At 38.2% G+C, this 18,646-nt stretch overlaps 1 protein-coding gene across 1 annotated transcript in view; it reads left to right on the top strand.

The window, feature by feature from the left end:
- The window catches only part of GTF3C2 (general transcription factor IIIC subunit 2), a 2,978,836-nt gene that overhangs the window by 2,087,964 nt on the left and 872,226 nt on the right, over positions 1-18,646 (top strand). Inside the window, exon 13 of the mRNA XM_044075341.1 lies at positions 15,872-16,016. Coding sequence (XP_043931276.1) covers positions 15,872-16,016 — 145 coding nt within the window. The remainder of the gene's footprint in view (positions 1-15,871; positions 16,017-18,646) is intronic.

The following is an 18,646-nucleotide window of genomic DNA, read 5'->3' as shown; positions in this document are numbered from 1 at the left end:
CTACTGCAGATTTAAAATTCCTTTCTTGGAAAAGAGCTTTCCTTTTAGCAATCACTTCAGCAAGAAGGGTATCTGAATTACAGGCCCTTATGTCAGTGGAGCCTTTCATCATTCGTGCGGACAGGGTGTCCCTCAGGACCAATCCCTCTTTCATGCCAAAGGTGGTATCCAGTGTGGCCTTTAATCAGTCAGTTCATTTGCCAACCTTCTTTCCTAATCCACAGAACAAAGGGGAACGGATAACTGCACTCCGTAAATGTGCACAGACAACTTAGATTCTACGTGGACAGGACTAAACCTCAAAGGAAATCTGAACAACTGCTGGTGGCATTTGCTGTAGGGACAGAGGGGAAGGCTATTTCAAAGCAAACCTTCTCTAAATGGATAGGCCATTGCATTCATTTCTGCTATAAGCAGCATGGAAAACCTATCCCACAGGGGATCAGACCCCCCCTCAACCAGGGCTGCATCTACCTCTACAGCTTTTCTCAGAGGCGTACCTTCCAGGGACATCCTAGAAGCTGCTACCTGGAGTTCTGTACATACTTTCACCAAAAATTACCATTTACCAATTTTCTCTAAATCCAGAGCTGGCTTTGCCACTGCAGTCTTGTAGGGCCTTATAGCTGGTCCTAATGCTATCTAAATTCCTCCTCCCATCCTTAGCTTTGGGAATCTACCCAAATGTGATGACTGCAACAGTGAAACACGAAGAACATAGTACAGTGTATGTACACTTACCATAAATGTAGATGTTCGAGTGTATTCACTGTTGCAGTCCTGGTTACCCTCCCTCCAGCCCCCTGACTTCTTTTGGCTATACCTCTTCTCTCCTTTACAATGCTTAGAAGCTTTTTAGTGTATTTGCTTTTTTGTTGAAGGTATAACCATGTATATTTATAGATTTAATTGCTTCCCATTAGGGGGTCACCTGACATCTGGGGCAAGAAAAACTGATGTAATGACATCGGCTGCATGTTTTATACCCTTGACGACCTGACGTCACAGAAGAAGAGACAGCAACTGTCGTAGGACCCAAGACTTTGTTAATCAGGCCGACTGAGGGCTACTGCAAGTAGATAACCCAATTGTGATGACTGCAACAGTGAACATCTACATTTATGCTAAGTGTACACAACTGTACTTTTCCTACTTATGTTAGAGGGAGAGAGAGGAATTTAAGGAATGGGTAGTAGAAATGATTTGAGAGTTATGGCTAGTGAGTGGTATAAAATAAAAATGGAGTTTAAAAACAGATGTTAAAGCATTGCCGAATAAGGTGAATCTCCCAGAACAAGAAGAGGTATGACTGCAAAGTGTTAAAGGAGTACTAAGGGAGTATTTGGATAATATGCATAAGGTTAGAAAGGTTGACTGCTCCGAACACAAAAATGTTTGCAAAAGAAAGTAAAAAGGGTTGATGCCACATTTAGGGAGATCTTATAGTGGTATTAAAAGTATTTCAAAAATGTATTAAAATTTGTATGAAATGGGAGTGTAGAAACCAGTGTTAGCCTCAAATGGAAACATTTATGGAAGACTTAATTATGCCAAGGTTAGAGGAGCATGACTCCTCAATTTATATTTAACTTAGGAAGTGATGAGGTAAAAACATTTATGTATAATCAGTCAACAGAGAAGTCTCCAGGAGTAGGTAGTATTCCTGTGGGGGGTTGGAAGGGGAAAAAAGTGATGAAGATCTGGAAGGTTTTGTTTAACTATATTTTGAAAGAGGGTATGGAGTACAAAAATCTTGGAAGAAAGCTGTGGTGGCTATATTACCCAAAGAGGGTAAAGACCCTTCAAACCAAGCTTCATATAGACCCCTTTAATTTCAGTTTTCAACCATTACTATGAAGTGTTTGTCAATACTAAGAGAATGGCAAAGATGTTGCCAAAATTGATAAGTATAGATCAGTGTGTGTTTTTTTTTTTTTGGGGGGGGGGGGCAAACATTTGATAATATAAATAGGGCAGTAATGATCCCCGTAAGGAATCAGAGTGTTAGAAAACTCTACTATTGGTGGTTATTGATGCAGAGAAAGCATTTGATAGTCATCTGGGATTTTAAGATTAGGGCAGTGGTTCCATTTGTTTTCCCTATTAGAATCGTAGGGTTGATTGGGAGGATAGATGAAAGGTAAGAGGCAAGAATTAAGGTGGTAGTGTTCCTCTGACAAACTGTTTTTGAACAGAGGAATCAAGCAGGGATGTCCTCTTTCTCCTTTACTTTATCTTTAGAACTGTTGGCAAAAGAAAATGAGGGACTCTCACGTTGAAGGGTATAACTGTTATGGTACTAAAGAAAAATTAGCCTTATTTGCAAATTATATTGTTTTGTATTTGATTAGTGTAGAAGAGGATTTTAGTGTTTTGGACCATTCTGAGACAGTTTGAAGTCATGCCAGAATATAAAATAAGCTAATGTAGAACTAAGGATATAGTGATAAATTTATATATCCACATATGAATTGATGCAAAATTACTCTTATTTATGAGGACATAATAAGATTATGTATTTATTTGTATGGATTAAAAAGGATTCTATTACGACAGCTAAGAATGTTTAAGAAGAGACTAGAAAAAAGGTAATGCAAAAGTTGAGAAATTGGAAGATCTTGATTACGGATATGGATAGTAAGATACAAGTGGTGAAAATGTTTCTAGTCTCTTCACTTTAATAAAAAGTCAGGTGTAGTTTTTATCAGCCAGAGTAGAAGTCACAGATCATAATTCGTAGTGCTGAAGGAACTTGTGTGGGAGGGTAAAGGGCCAAGAGTTAAGTAGTATTAAGCTGATTGTCCCCATAGAAAAATGTGGTGTAGGATTACCTCATCTGAAGGGGTACTTTAGAGCTACACCGCAGAAGTAGAAGGTTATAAATCAAACTGGAAAAGGGCTATAACGAAAAATGGGGGGGGGTAAGGGGGGTAGAGGATTTTGGATGCAGGTCCTTAAGGAGAATAAAAAAAAATATACAGACTATTTCCATAAAGTAGCAGAAACTATTCTAAGAACTTAAGCCAAGGAAAAAGGATAGTTTTACCAAATGGAATAACTTCCAAGTAGGGGTACATTTTATTTATTTTATTATTTAACATTTCTTTACCAGGAAAGTCTGAGTTGGAATTAGCCAATTTTCAGCAGAGGCCCAGAGAGAAATTCTCCACATGCATGTCTTTGTAATGTAAGAAGAAACTGAGGCACCAAAAGGAAACCCACACGAATGCAGGGCGGACATGTAGACTCTGCACAGAAGGCACCCCAACCGAAAATCGAACCGGAAAACCTCTTGCTGTGAGGTGACAATGCAAACCAGTGCGCCATTGCACCATCCACATAAAATTGACAAGGCGGGACTGGAATTTACTGGAGAAATTTAGCAATGAAACAAGGTATTAGAAGCTAATACCTAGACAGGGAAAGATAATAGAGTGTGATGAGGCCAATCAGGCATTTGGATTAAAGGTCAGAGACTGCCTTCCCTACCAGAGTGTAGGCAAGGATATTGGGATAGGGAAATGATAAATGTAAGACCACCTTTGTTATAGTTTTAGGTTCGTCCGGAATAGTTACTAAATGGATGATAATTGTGGTACATCAAATATTGCACGATAGCAATCAGTTAGAGGATTTAAAATAAAAGAATGGATGTGACAATGGAAAACCGTTTACAAAGGAGGAATGATAGGATGTGTATATCTCCCAAGTATACAGTAGTAAAGTGCGGAAGGTTTAGGATTTTTGCTTGGAAGTATTTGCATAGGTATTTTTATTTTCCAAGTAGACTTCAGGAAAAAAAATATTAACTTGATGGCAAATGCTGGAGGTGTGATGGGAAAGAGAGAGGTAGTTAGGAACATATTTTTGGAGAATGTAACAAGTTGGCAGATTTTAAAAATTCAGTACAAAGTACTTTGCCAAAATGTTTGAAGTGCAAATGGCTATAACTAAGGAAATTGTTCTTTTGGGTTAAGATATAGGTTCATAGGTAGGTACTAGGCTATTGGCCCTAGGGCCCATATAAGCCTAGGCAAATGGTACCCTGGCTTTTGCCACGCAAGAAAATTATTTTCCTGTGCCCCTGTCAAGCAGAGCCACAGAAGTGATCCCCAGGGTGAATTTCCTATCTCCCATTCAATCATCAAGATTTTTCTTGGAGTACTAACGAGGAGCTTTGTTTGATATAGATAGGTAGTTTGTTCCAGAGTATGGGAAGTCTCTGAGATAGTAATCTATCCCTCCAGCATGTTCTGTTTATTGTGGTGACAAGGTTTAGGTCCCTACAGCTTGTAGCTCAGAGGGATTGGGATTTCTTTATGTGGAGCATGTCCAACAGCTGTGGGTTTGACATAGCTTTGTATGTTAGGCAGAGATCGCCTCTGAGCGATATCCGGCAGAGTAAAGCTGGAGTTTTTTGAGACTGCCTGCATAGGGCATCTGTTTGAATTGACCATATATAGTAAGGCATTAATAAGTTTAATGCTATTGGCTGCCAAAAAAATCAGTTATTAAATGGAAATCAAAATTTAAACTAGCTGTAACTGAAATAAATATTGCAATGAGCATAAACCTGAAGTGGATTCTTTAGGAAAGGGAAAGAGCAAACTACATAATGTGATAACAGTACATGAATGTTCAGGTGCAGGAGTGAAGTTTAATGTTAAGGCAGGAAATGTGCAGTTTATGTAACGTTGAAATGAATGATTGTTAAAAGCAAACATACTTGTAATGCATGAAAGTAAAAAAAATGTTACCATGCCCTGTTTTCTTTTAGTGTATGTGTACCTATGTTGTGTAAAATGTGAGAATTTAATAAAGGCATTTAAATGGGTGGTCTTAGTTAATATCGTAGCAGTCTTGATTACAGCATAAACCACAGGAAGCTGCCTTGTACTGTGGCCTAATAATGTGTCTTCCCCATTGTGCTTTATTCATATTGCTTATAACTGACTGTCAAGTGATTTGCATCCTTCTTGTATAGATCATTAAAGTTTATGTTACGGTGTGGTGTGGCTTTGACTCTGCTGCTTTAAGCATGTGGTTAGGCAGGCTATACTTGATATCCCATTCTTGGAAAGGCGTTCTTTGGTAAATTCTCCCAAGTTATGGTTGAGGATCTTTTAAGAAGGAAATGGGCCTTGACAACTGTGTAAAGCCAGTGCGGTTTATCACTAGCCACCACCATATATTCCAGGCCAGGTCAGTCCCTTCAGAACAGAGGTGTCCAACTGGTGGCCCAAGGGTCACAATCTGGCCCACTGAAGCATTTTATCTGTTCCTTGCTAATGCCCTATAACAACCTGTTTTGACTGGAGAGAGACATGCTGGACATGGTAATTTGTACCCCCTACCCAAACCATGCCAAGTGTGGTAAGTGTCTCTTGAACTGTGTGGTAAGTGTCTCCTGAACTGTGTGGTAAGTAACCCCTGAACTAAAAAGGTTAGACACCCCTACTTCAGAAGATTAATCAACCTTGTATATTGAGTAGCACCTCGAAGCATCAACTGGTGTTGCTTTCTTTGGTTGTACAGGCCAAGCTTCTTCAGGAGGTTGGGCCCACCATCCCAAGAGTTGCATTTCTTACTGTGATGCGGGTCTCTCCTTGGGGAATTTTCTAGGTTTGGCATGGCTTGGCGAATCATCATAAATTTGTCCTCTCCATAAATCAGCTGGAGCTGCAGGCAGTGCTCTTTGGGGGAAGCTAAAGCCATAATCCATCCTGTTGTGCTTCAGTAGTTCTGACAAACCAGTTCATGATATATAATGTGGCAGTTGTTACTTTGATAGATATTCATGTTCCCGGAGAATTGTATGTACTGGGTGGCTTCCTAGGCAACTCTTCTAGAGATGAAGATTGATAGTATAGTCTTGTCAGGGTCTGCAGGTGTACATATGCAGTTGACTCGTTTGCCGCATGGGCGAATGAGGTAATTTCTTTGTTCTGCCAGTTTCAGAAAGGCAAGGAAAAGCTGACAACATGATACATTCTCTGTCCTGTAAAAGTCTAGATTCCTGTACATTACCCCCCATTTTCTTTGATCCAGTTTCTAATCACAAAATTTGGAGAGGAATGGCTGAAGCTTGTCCTTGTTGAACCTTAGTGTCTGACAAAGAAGGTAGTGTTTCAGACTGTGAAGTCTCTGACGGCACAAGAAATGATTGTAATGCAAGCTGAAGAAATTTTCTCAGCAACACATGAGAATATTGTTCATGGTTTATATTCCTCCTCCTGCCAGATGTTTCAGAGGTGAGCAAAGCCACTAGGCAGTCTTCACCCCTTATAAGGTCTGTACTGCTAAGTGGAAGAATTTTCCTTCTATCTTAGCAGTCAGGTTTCTTGTGCTGCTTATTCAATTAGCTTGCAGGTGGCTCTGACATTGTCTCTAGCATTTTTGCCCATCCTGACACTGTGTTGGGGAGGACCCTGGCTTTCTGAGTCTCCATCTTCACTTGAACCCTTTTTTTATTCATTTGTTAACTTGGTAAACTGTTCAGACACAAGGATTTTTTGAGGAGTGAACCACCTTGTTCTATTGGGAGAATCAGTGTATCCCCATTTAACGCTTGCTCTCTCTCACTCCCAGATAAATGCCTTCACCTTTTTATTAATTATTCTCCATAACTTGTCTGGTTGATAAAAATCTGCCTGACCTGTATGTAAAACTAAAGGGACTAAAATAATTTTCATTGTTTTTATTTTACTATCCATATCCGTAAACAAGAGCTTTGAATTTCTTGGTTTTTGAATTTTCTTTCGCACATATTCTTAGCTGCCATATCAAAAGTATTTTTAGTCATTACTCCTAAATACTTTGTGTTATCGTGTCCCCATAACTATGGGTGTTGCTGAACCAATTTGTGTGTGGCTGCATAATTTACAGCTATAGCCTTTGTTTTATCATCATTAATTTATATCCTGAAAAGACTTAAAACTATGTGAAAATGTTCCACGACACCAAAATGTCACTTTCTGGATTTATCAAGTACAAAATAGTATCATTTGCAAATAAAGCCAACTTGTCTTGATTACCATACCAGTTATATCCTTGAATTTCTGCATCCCTTTTTTTTTTTTTTGACAGTGGGTCTAAATGTAAAGCGGTTAAGAAGGGGAAAGGGGACACTCGTGCCTAGTTGCTGTACTCAAACACAACTTATCATGGGGAACAACCCCCCCCTTTTAATTCTTGACTCCGATCCTTCATGTATTCTCCTAATTAACCTTTTTATTGTATCAGGGAATGTAAACGATTCCGTGTCCTACTCAAAAGTCCCAGCTTACTCTGTAGAATGTTTTCTCTGTGTCAAGGTCCACCAACAGCAGCAATATTTTCTTACATTCTGCTTCCCAATGGATCATCATTGTTCTGTTAACGTCAAATGTTTGCCTCCCCTCCACACCACATTGATCTTTATCAATTTGGCTAACACATTTGCCATTTCTAACTACTATTAATCTAAACACTTTATAATCATTGTTTAAAATTTAAATGAGTCTATATGAAGTTGGGTCTGATGGATCTCTACCTTCTTTGGGTAGTACAGCCACCATAGCTTATTTCTAAGGTGCTGGTGCTTCCCCTCCGTTTAAAATACAATTAAACAAAGTGTTCCAGGTCTTTTATCACTTTCTTCCCTCCTAATTTCCAGGCTTCCACAAGAATACCGTCTATTCTTGAAGCGTCTGCTACCAGTTTATTATACATCACCGTTTTTATCTCATCTCCTCTTAACTTCACTGTTGTGTGTTGAACCTTATCTTTCTCTAACCTTGGCATAATTACATCTTCCATAAATATTTCCATTTGTTCTTGCTGGTGGTTTCCACATTCTTCTGCTTTATACAATTTTTCATAATATTTTGAAATATTTCTAATACAGTTATATGATCTCTGGTTATTTTTCTTGTCATAGGTTCCTAAGTTTGCCAACAACCCTTTCTGCTTTATGTTGCTTAAATCATTGTGCTAAAACTATTTATGCAATTGATTTATCAAAATAATAATAGCAGTCTTTCTAGACTCATGCATATTATCCAAATTTTCCAATATTTTCCTTTTAGTACTATGCATTTGCTCCTCCTGTCGTTTTGTGAGTTTCTCCTTATTCTACAATATTGTAACCTGTGTCAGCCCCTCAAAGTAATTGCTATTGCTATGTAACCATTTCTCTTTCTTTTATTTCTACCCTGTTTTTCAACACCATTTCCATTTTATCTCACTTACTAGTTACCCCCTTTGAAGAAGTTTCTACTTTCTCTGTTAACACTTGAGTAATTTCCAATACCTATCCCATGAATTCTTCTCTTTCTAACAGATAGGTGGGTAGGAGCCAGTGGCTCATTTTTACTTCATTATCCTTTTATATTGGTTTTTATTGGTAAGTGATCTGAAATAGTTATTGGATGTGTTTCGAAGTTTTCAGTTAAATGCACAAACTATTGCAAAATAAAATTTTTATCCAGTCTATCCCAGTTGTTGTACCTTGGGGAATAATGTGTAAATTCTTTGAGTTCCTACTAGTAAATTCACATCTGCCATACCAAATATTTTCATAAATTTGTTCAGAAATGTTCACTCTTCTGTTATATTTTCCCTTCTAGGCCCCCGACATATCCTCGTTATTACAAGTCATGTTCTAGTCCCACACCTGTAAGTGATATTTCAAGCTCTGTAATAGCAGTTTTTGGTGGAATGTAAGTACATGCAAGCATAATACTCATTCCTTGCCAGTAGTCCCTTGCTACCACAGATCTACCATTATTGTCTTTTTTCCCTCTTCTATCACTTTTGGAACCCCTCTAGCAAATCAGTATTATTATACTCCTTTTTCTTTGTCCCTAATATTCTGATGAATATCCATCCTGAAATCCTTTGTCAAATTCATTTGCTCATTTCTTTCCAGATGCGTATCCTGCAGCATTACTATTTGTAGTCTGCATTTCTTAATGCAGTTCAATACTCTACACTCTTCCTTTTTGTCTGTACCTCTAAAGGCCATTAACATTCCTATATAGTATGGATAAAGCAGTCATTATGTTAAAAGCGATTGTTCCCATCTATTATACATGACAGTTTTTAATGTGTATTTTTAGCTTTAGTCTTACATGTGTACACACACACACACACACACACACACACACACACACACACACACAGAGGTCTACTTCATAACATTGAGACAATAACATCGAAAATTCAAAACACTGAAAAGCCAAAACATTGAAAACTCAGAACATTGAAAGTGTGCTTCATAACATTGAAAACTATATTGCAGAAGTAAATAAGATCCCCTCCACCTATAACACCACCTAACTAACAAACACACTTTCTGCTACGTTTCTGCAGGGGGGGGCAAGCCTCGCCCCCCCTTGAATTAAATATACCACCTCCAAGATTGCACTACAGTGGATTTTTAATTTACAGGGGGTGTGCAGGGGTCTTGCCCCCCCTGCAGAAATGCAGTAGAAAGTGTGTTTGTTAGGTGGTGGTGTAGGTGGAGGGGTTCTTATTTACTTGTGCAATGTAGTTTTAAATGTTATGAAGCACACTTTTAATGTTCTGAGTTGTCAATGTTTTGGGATTTCAGTGTTTTAGGATTTAGATGTTTTGGTCTCAGTGTTATGAAATTCAGTGTTATGAAGTAGACCCAAACACATGAACACACAATGGCATTGTGAACTTTTATACAGTTTTTTCATCTCATCTCAATTCAAACCTACATAACATTTTTTCAAGACTTTTTGCTTTAATGAAAACCGTCAAAAAATTAATTTTAACAAAAAAATGCATTCCCTATTAACTTAGAACAAACAATAGTCTGTGTACATTTTCAATAAATGATGTTTAACCGTCCTGATAGGAATAGTTGCCCGATAATGACAACTGCACCCAGAAGCTTTGCCTAATCTCAACTTAAGGTTGTCCGTACTAAAGTTCATGTTACAGCCTGAGCTCCCGCTTTCAGTGGTTGCGGTCTGTTCTTTGCTTTGTTGCCTCCCAGGTGTGAAAAACAGCTTGCATGCTTTCAGAAAACATTAACTGTTAGTCCTAAGAAAAAGTGCATTTGGCTGGCTTTAAGTAAATCTTAATTGTGCACTTTTCTATTAAAATACACTAAGGTATTAAGGCTGCTGGGGAGAATACGATCTCCGATTCACTTCCCGAAGTTTGACTATTTTTTTACTGAACTGCTTGTCCATTGTACCTTAAATTTTGCATTTCTTTCAAAGAATGTTAAGAACTGTTCAGATTAATTGCTTGCACCTGTAGACAGCTCGACTCCTTGTCATAGTAGCAATGAGGAGAAAAAAAAGCAACTAACAAATCTTGTAGATACATGAAGGAATCATTTTACCTTGTGTTCTGAGTGAAATTTACAAACTTCCCCTGGCCAGCTACCTTCAGCTTTTGACTTTGTCTCTCACTGAGAACATTTGCTAATGGAAAATCAACAAGCTAATATATTTGCAGATACAAACACCTTAACATTTTTCATGCTTTTCATAATTTTGTTGTATTTGTTAAGCCTATTTGCTTACAAGGGAAGCTTGTTTATAGTTTAAGCCAAGGACATTAATCTAGACATCCACCTTTAATAAAACAAGGGAAATTATCTTTATTCTTATTATGATATGATATAGTCTGTACACTTTTACACCCCACCCCAGCAGCCAAAGATCACAGCATTATATTAACTTAAACTTGCGTCTGACAAGTCTTTCTTATCTTGTTACAGTGTAAAGCTTGCATTTCTTGCAACTAAGAAAAAGCACTTATTTACTTTAATATCTTGAAGATATACAAGAGTCACTGAAAAAGCCCACACACATTTAAAATACCCCTAACTGCACCCTATACAAAACTGCTTTATAATATAACATGCAGTTTATATATTATGAAGTGTTTTATCCAAATACTAATAAGAGCAAAAATTGTTTTATGTACAGTTATTTTTTTCTTTGAGTCCTTCTAAACAATAATGGCATATAGTAGAGTATATGCTTTACAATCCACCCACAAGTTTAACAAAATCAGGAAAACTCCAGTTGTTGTCAGCTATTTTTTCTTGCAAAGCCAAATTTCAGAAATATGATTAATGCTTTATAGTCTCCCATTTAGTCATTAATGTCAATGTGTTGGTGGTCTTCTTCCAGATAATTTTTATATCCTAACATCAGATTCTAGTTCAGATCAAGTTATTCCTGATTCTTCTAGTCAGTTCCAGTGCTTTTTCTGTGTCTCAAGCATTTTCCTCTGGAACACTGAAAAGGTTTCACTGGCAAAGCTTATGAGCTTTATTGTTAGACGAATGAGAAGTGGAAACCCCTTCTGCTTCCCGGTTCACGCTTTGTTTGGATAAACTTTATTTCCTACTTAGCCTGTTCTGCATAAAATATTCTGAAGACAGCTATTCTGAAGAGAACTGGATAAAAATGCTTGAATTTCTCACCTCCCTTTCGACATTCCCCAATTTCTGGGCTAGATTTGCTTCTCTTTCTGCCTGATATACAGTGAATGATCATTTCCCACAATCACTACGCTCTCTCCATTTATAATGCTTTTCCTTTCTGCCTCAGATTTGTCAGAATCAACTCTTTCTGCTGGTATGGTTGCATCTTTATTATAATAGGTCTTGGCTGCTTTTTCATAACCAGGTTTGGATCACACACCCAATGTGCTGTTTCAGTTATCAGGTCTTGCTGTGTTACACCAGTTCAGTTGCTTATTTGTACTTTTATAAAATTAATAGTCTTTTCTTTTCAGTTTCTCTGGTGCAGTAGACAATCTTAGTTTTTTTTCACAGTGTCTTCTAACGTTACATTTTGTTTTGAAACAGCTATGCTTGAGAAGCCTCTTGCTCAGCCAACTTTTTCTTCATTTCACCAGCTTTTATTTTCCAGTCTTATCAATTCATCTGAGAAGATAGTTAAAGCTTCTTCTGTTTTTTTTCCCAGCCATCTCTTATTTGAGTTGGTATATCCTGTTCAGTGTGTTTCATTTATTTTAATCTCTGAATACATTTGATTTATTTTTCCTCTAAGTTATTGGAAGTCATTTCTTGTACCAAAACTGATGCTAAACTGTTTTTTTGCTGAACAGCTCAACAGTGTTTTCACTTCACCTTTTCTAGTTCCCTAAATTTCTTCTTATAGGTTCATAGGTAAACACTAGGCTAGCTGCCCTTGCGGCCATTTTAAGCCTAGCCAGTTTCCCTTTTTGTGTCAAATTAACCTATCCCATTTGATTAGAGATGGCATCATCCATCCCATGACTGATTAATTATATTTGGTCTCCAGTGAGAATAGCTGGGGTCACACACCATAGACGATTTGACAGGATCTATGCTTGGGATAATGCATTTAGGAGCTGTCTCTATCCATTAGTAGTAAGGAAACAGTCATAGGGTGAATTGTTCTCTTTCCCATCCATAGATCCAAGTTGTACTTGATTATGGACTGGGATGAACTTTGTTACTTTGATTTATGTGGATGGGGAATGTGTTCCAGAGCAGTGGTATCCTTTGTGAGCTATACCTGTCCCTCCAAACCATTCTCTTGATGTTGCAGAAGATGTTTAGATCTCCAGATTGAGTATTTCGTATGCCTTTTGACTTGCTGATGCACAGTAAATTAATCAGTATTGGGTCAAAGGATGCCTTGTATGCCAGACACAGGTCACCTCTCAGCAGTCTGTCTGATACCAAGTGTAGGACATGTTGTTTAGGCCTTTTAGTAAATATTTCTGTGGGTGTTCCAGTTGTTGCATGTGTCTGGACAGATACATGCCAAAGGGGGCGTTATATCCAATGACTGACTTAATGAGGGCTGATTAAATGGGGGCAATGACATCCGTAGATCTAGACACAGTGTCTTTGTTTATAAGCTGTGCAGTATCAGAGGACTTTCTTATGACAGTGGACAAATGTTCGTCAAAAGTTAGGGCACTGTCCAGAAAAGTTCCCAAATACTAAACAACTGAGTCAGACCTTAGGGGCATGTAGTCAATGTGGCAGTTCCCTGATGTAGATGATTTTTCAAAGGCTACATTAAGTATTTTTGACATTTAGTTTTAGTCCATGATTTTAGCACTAGTTGTTTAGGACAAACCTTTCTGCTTGATGGCATTTTGTTTTAAGTTTTGATACCAACATTTTTATTTTGTAAGTTTTGCTGGCATGCAGGCAGTGTACTTGCTAGCTAGTAACTGAATTTTACCCAAAATGACAAATTTCACTGGCTTCCTTTTCTCAGTTTCTCTTTTCACACTGGTATAACTGAAATTAAGCTGTTGGTCGGTGTGTAGCCAATTTGGAAGTTCTAGAAGACTTGGTGAGCATCGCCTTTGCTCGCAAGGTCTGTGAACTTCAAGCCTTCATAGTTGGGAGCCATATTTGTTGTTGTTTCACAAAGATCAAGTGTCCCTTAGGACTAAACCACTTTTATTCACAAAAGTGGTGTCAAAATTGGCCTTACCCTATTCCATTTATAACTTCCTGTTTTCCTTTGTCAGAAGACAAATGAGAGAACTGCCCTTTACATTGTCTGATCAGATTCTGCTTGAAGGGAGTACACAAGTTACTTAATACTGATAATCAGTTTCCGCCATCAAAGGTGGCATGAAGCAGTAGAACTGAGAGTTTTGCAAATGCCACAAAAACATCCTGGTAGAAAGACATGAATGGTGAGGAACCTCTGATTGTGGAACCGTATTCTACTGTACTGGGTCTGAAGTATAACATTTCTTTTCAGCAACTGCCAAGTGTGTGTGTGTGTGTGTGTGTGTGTGTGTGTGTGTGTGTGTGTGTGTGTGTGTGTGTGTGTGTGTGTGTGTGTGTGTGTGTGTGTGTGTGTAAAATAGATTATCATCCTTGTTGCTGAGAGCATATATGTGGTTCTCTGAAATGTGGTATAGTTCTGAGGAGTAGTAGTAGTGTTCATTTAGTAGTTTATAGGTTAGTGTATTGAGAAGGACAGTGGCCCTACAGTCCATTGGGAGCCAGTTAGATTTGTTAATTGTCATGCTATGACATTTATAGTATGGGCTTAGTTGGCTGACTAAGGATTTTATTTTTGTTTTTTTGGAGGATTAGGATTTCAAAATTCTGTGAGGAATGTAAGATGGTGACAGAAATAGAGTACTGAAGACTACACAACAATGCATTTATAGAGATTCTACACGTTGCTTTAAAAAGACCAAGTATTTTTTTAGCCCACTGCTCATCATGGGATAAAAATGATAATGTTTGGTCTAGCTTTAGTTTTTGGTGTTTTTGCTTTATTCTGACTGGGAGCATACATTTTAAGGATGAAATATCTTGATATTCTGAATAGAGGAGAACCCTTTACTTGTGACAAATAGCATTAGAATGGATTACGTTGTTGTTGTGAAGCCAGTACTTGGGTACATTGTCATCCTGAAGGGAGGAATTAATTTCTTTGTGTGCAAGTGATCACATTGTCATCTGCATAAACCAGACAGTTAGCCACTTGTGTCTTCTGTTGCTTGCTTCTGATGTTTCCTGTGTAGTGGTCATGTTATTGGGTCACAGTTTCATCCAGCATCATTATTTGCACTTTAATTCCATAAGTCAGGCGTACACTGGCAATGTAATATTACAGGATGTGGCCTTCTAAGTGTTCATCTTTCGGCTCTTCTGCTGTCTCTTTGGGGTGGTGTGGTATATGTTACTGCCTGCATTTTTTTTTCATCCCCAGGACCTTTGTCTAATTGCTGCACTACTGACACCCTATCTGCCCATTTGTTCCTGGAACACAAGAGCCAGTTGCATTCCTGGGTTTGATGAGAAACTTGAGATCCATTCATTCCCACCCAGGAATCCCAATCAGCCCTTCCTTTCTTTGGTGGGAGTTGAGTGTTAGGGAAGTGGGCCATCTTGCTGGTCCTGCAGGGGTGGGGGACAGCCTGCTTTCTCCCCATTGTAAGCCTCCCCCCCATTGCTCGTTTGAGTCTACTGTTGCTGTCTCCCAAAGGAAAGCATGCTACAGTACTCTAAATTCCCCTCAGCTTTTCTGATACTAAGCACCATAACCTCATGCATTTGGGTAGCTTGAGCTGGGTAATACTTACTTGCTCTCACAAGGTGTCACTCTTCTGCTGACCAGAGCAGCCTCCCTCCCCTGTGACGGGCAAGATAGCAACAGCCTGTCACTTCCATCTTCACCAGCCACCTCCTTACAAGCACCTGAATTGCTACTCACTTAGATCTCCTGTGGCATAGTCATGTCTCTCTGCTACTACACCATTGAGCTGGCTACTGCTTCTGATTCTTCTGAAAAAAGTACCTAGTTTGGAAGACTCCCAGTCTCAGATGGGTCAGGTGGCTACTGTCCATATCAGTTCATTTATTAATAAGGTTTGTGAATTTGGATGCTTAATACCCCCTACTCTTCCACTCTCTTTTTGACAATCCAACTATCCAGTGACTGTGTATGGTGTTCCTTGCAAGCTGGCCAATTATTTTTCTCTCTCAGATTATGCTTACTCAGCAGGTGGGAGTAAACTGTAATGGGTGTATACTCTAGGCTTGCTTTCTGAATGTTGTATGTGGTTTACCATCATGCACCATCAAGAGGGGCACCATCCCCTTTTTATGTGATGCAAAGAGAAGAGAAAAAAATTGACTGGTAACTGCAGGAGTGGAAAAACCTGCTCTCTCTCTCTCTCTCGTGAATAATTGATTTTTTATTGGTTTACAAGATTGATGAGCTTTGCCTAAGCATCACTGTAAATATGATAAATTTTATGTTCTGAAGTATATGCCTCCAGAATTGTAAGGCTATTAGGTTTTAAGATGGACTTTTTTTTTGTAAATTTACTTTTCTATCTTCACTCATTTGTATTTAAGGTACAGTAGCAATTTGGAATCTGGTCACAAAGTCCTTACTCCAGAGAGTTCGTCAGGTAGATGGGTCTGTCAAGCTGTACCCCTTCCGCTGCTTCACAGCTCATGATCATGCAGTCAAGAGCATAGAGTGGTGCAAAGCTAACAGGTAAGTGTAGCAAGATATTTTGCATCTATGTGTATTTAGACCCAAACATTGTAAAAGTGTTAAATGTCATTCCACAATGTTTGTGTTTTAACTGTTGCACCGGCTTTATAAAGGCAGTAACTGAATACTGGTACTGTGTGGAAGACTGTTATTCCTGTAACACACTTTATTTGATTTTATAACCCATTGGTCATGTATTTCAGGTGTCTACAAATTTCTCATGTTATTTCTTGAAGTCTGGCATAGGTAGAATTGTCTTGAGGAATGTATGAAGGAATGAAATGTTGATCTTCATTTATAGTGGTCAGTTCAGGTTATATTTCAAGTAGAGCATTTGGTATATGGATGCAAGTAGCAGTTTAGACCCACCTCATCTGTATTTAATTAATGGCATTTATCTCGACCTACCAGTCATTAGAGATGTAAAGAAAAAAAAAACGTGTAATCATTTTAAACATCCTGTTTTAACTTCTGACATGAGAAATTGCCTTATGCTGATTTAAGTATTGTAAATGGTTGTGTGTGGTCCATTGCATTGCAGTAAATTGACAGACTACTTCAGTGAAATTTTTCATTAACTTAGCAGCCCTAAGCTTCCCCATCCCATGTAACAGTTTTGCACCATGTACCTCCATGCTTAATGCATCATTCTCCAAGTATATGCAAATTCAGGAAAAGTTTGCATTTTTTTTGATGAAATAGTTCATTAGCTGTTCAAGGAATGACAAATCATACAAATCCCATTAAAAATATTAGAACACAACGTTGGTGTGATGCCTTTAGATTAGTATGGATTTTGCTGAAGAACCCACTTCAGCTTTCAACTGTATGAACACTTTAATTGACACTAATAAATTAATGCTTGGTAAAATATCATGAGTCCAAGAGTGGGTTCATCCTCTCTTCCATTGCCTTTCAGCATTTTTTTTCTCTTTGAAGATTGTGCACCATGTGCTAGTACATACACTGCAGCATAAGATCATTTCTTGCCCCTGAGCCCTGCATTTCTTTTCCATTGTTCTCACATTTCAAGATCTTCATCCTGATGCACATGGTGAAAAATTCCCAAGTTCACTGTCTAAAGGCAAGTGTTCTAAATGTCCATGCAGCTAAGACCTGCATTGATATCCTTTCTGCTGCCCGAAAAAGGAGCATGGCTTGAAATGCTTCTATAAATTACAGAGATTCAACCTATCCACACACTGACACTACAACTTGTTACCAGAATTCTTTTGTTGATCAAGTATTCCTTGCCCAAGGATTTGTGAGATAGTCTGCCCATAACCCCAGAAACACTGCAAGAGCATAGGTTAGGTGTACCTGCAGATTTACCAGTCTGGGGTTGTGCTGTAGTCTCTGGTCATCACTCATCTTATAGTCAAGTGGTGTGAGCAACCAGTCTGATCTGGCAACGATCTCTGGAGTCAAACATCTATGGTTTGAAGGTATTTGTAGCTGGTAGCTGTTAAAAACATTGTGGTTGATTGGCTACATTGATGATCCGCATATAAGTATGTTTGTGTGTGTGTGTGTGTGTGTTTGTGTATGTGTATTAGTTTAAGGGTGTGCACACTTATGCAACCAGCTTATCGTGCGTTTTTCATTTTTTTATATTTTTTCCTTAACAGATTTGTTTGCTTTTCAATTGAATTGTACAGGTTATAGGTCATATTAAAGGTGGGAAAAATTTTGAAATGGTTTATTGCGGTCTTATTTGTTTATATCACAAAAACCTGGCATTTTAACAGGGGTGTGTTCACTTTTTATATCCACTGTATACTCACAAGTATACGTTGTATTTGTCATTGTATTTGTGGTCTAGGTCATGGCTGTAAATGTTTCAAGAAGAAACAGTTTACTTACCTAGTTAATGAACTGACAAAATTAACAATCTGATGTTATCATTTTCATTCATTCATTGACCTGTGGGTTTCGGTTCCGACCCTCGGAACTGACTTAGCCATTTCACTAGATCTCATTTGCTCTTCATTGAACAAGCAGCGAGGTTTCAGTTCTCTTGAGCTCCTCCAACTTTGTGTATTTCACAGTGAGTCTGGTCTATTCAGTATCCTTCTTTACTTACACAGGAAAGTATTTTATTAGGTGATCTAATCACTGACTGGCTTGTCTGTAACTCAAAAAAAAAAAAAAAAAAACACTAATCACATCAACCTATATGGATTTTCTCAACTCATTCCAGAACCATCTAGAGTAGACAAAAACAATCCCGTAAAGAATCTATACTTGATTGGACATTAGTAAATTACCTTGAACGTAATTACCAAGTAGGTAGTCTACCTGACGGACTTAGTGACCATCTCTCTACTCTCCTCCTTCATAAACGTAGTAACTTACCCAAACCTACAGTCTATAGACAAGTCAGAAATTATTGCAATGTTAACCCTCTAGAACTCAACACTATATTAAAAAAAAATGTAACTGGGAACCACTGCACAGCCTTGACCTAGACCAAGCAGTGGACTATTTTAATAGTACTCTTATTAACATCCTTGATTCAGTTGCCCCAGTAAGAAAAATTAGAGCTAAGCAACATTATACTCCTTGGCTTACTAAATCCACTAGAGCCCTATAAAAAAACAGAGGCAAGGCATGGAAAACCTGGAAGAAAG

Source organism: Protopterus annectens, chromosome 6.part1 (genome assembly GCF_019279795.1).
Source record: "Protopterus annectens isolate FY-2018-M chromosome 6.part1, PAN1.0, whole genome shotgun sequence".
Taxonomy (NCBI): domain Eukaryota; kingdom Metazoa; phylum Chordata; order Ceratodontiformes; family Protopteridae; genus Protopterus; species Protopterus annectens.
This window is presented reverse-complemented; position numbering and strand designations above follow the sequence as displayed.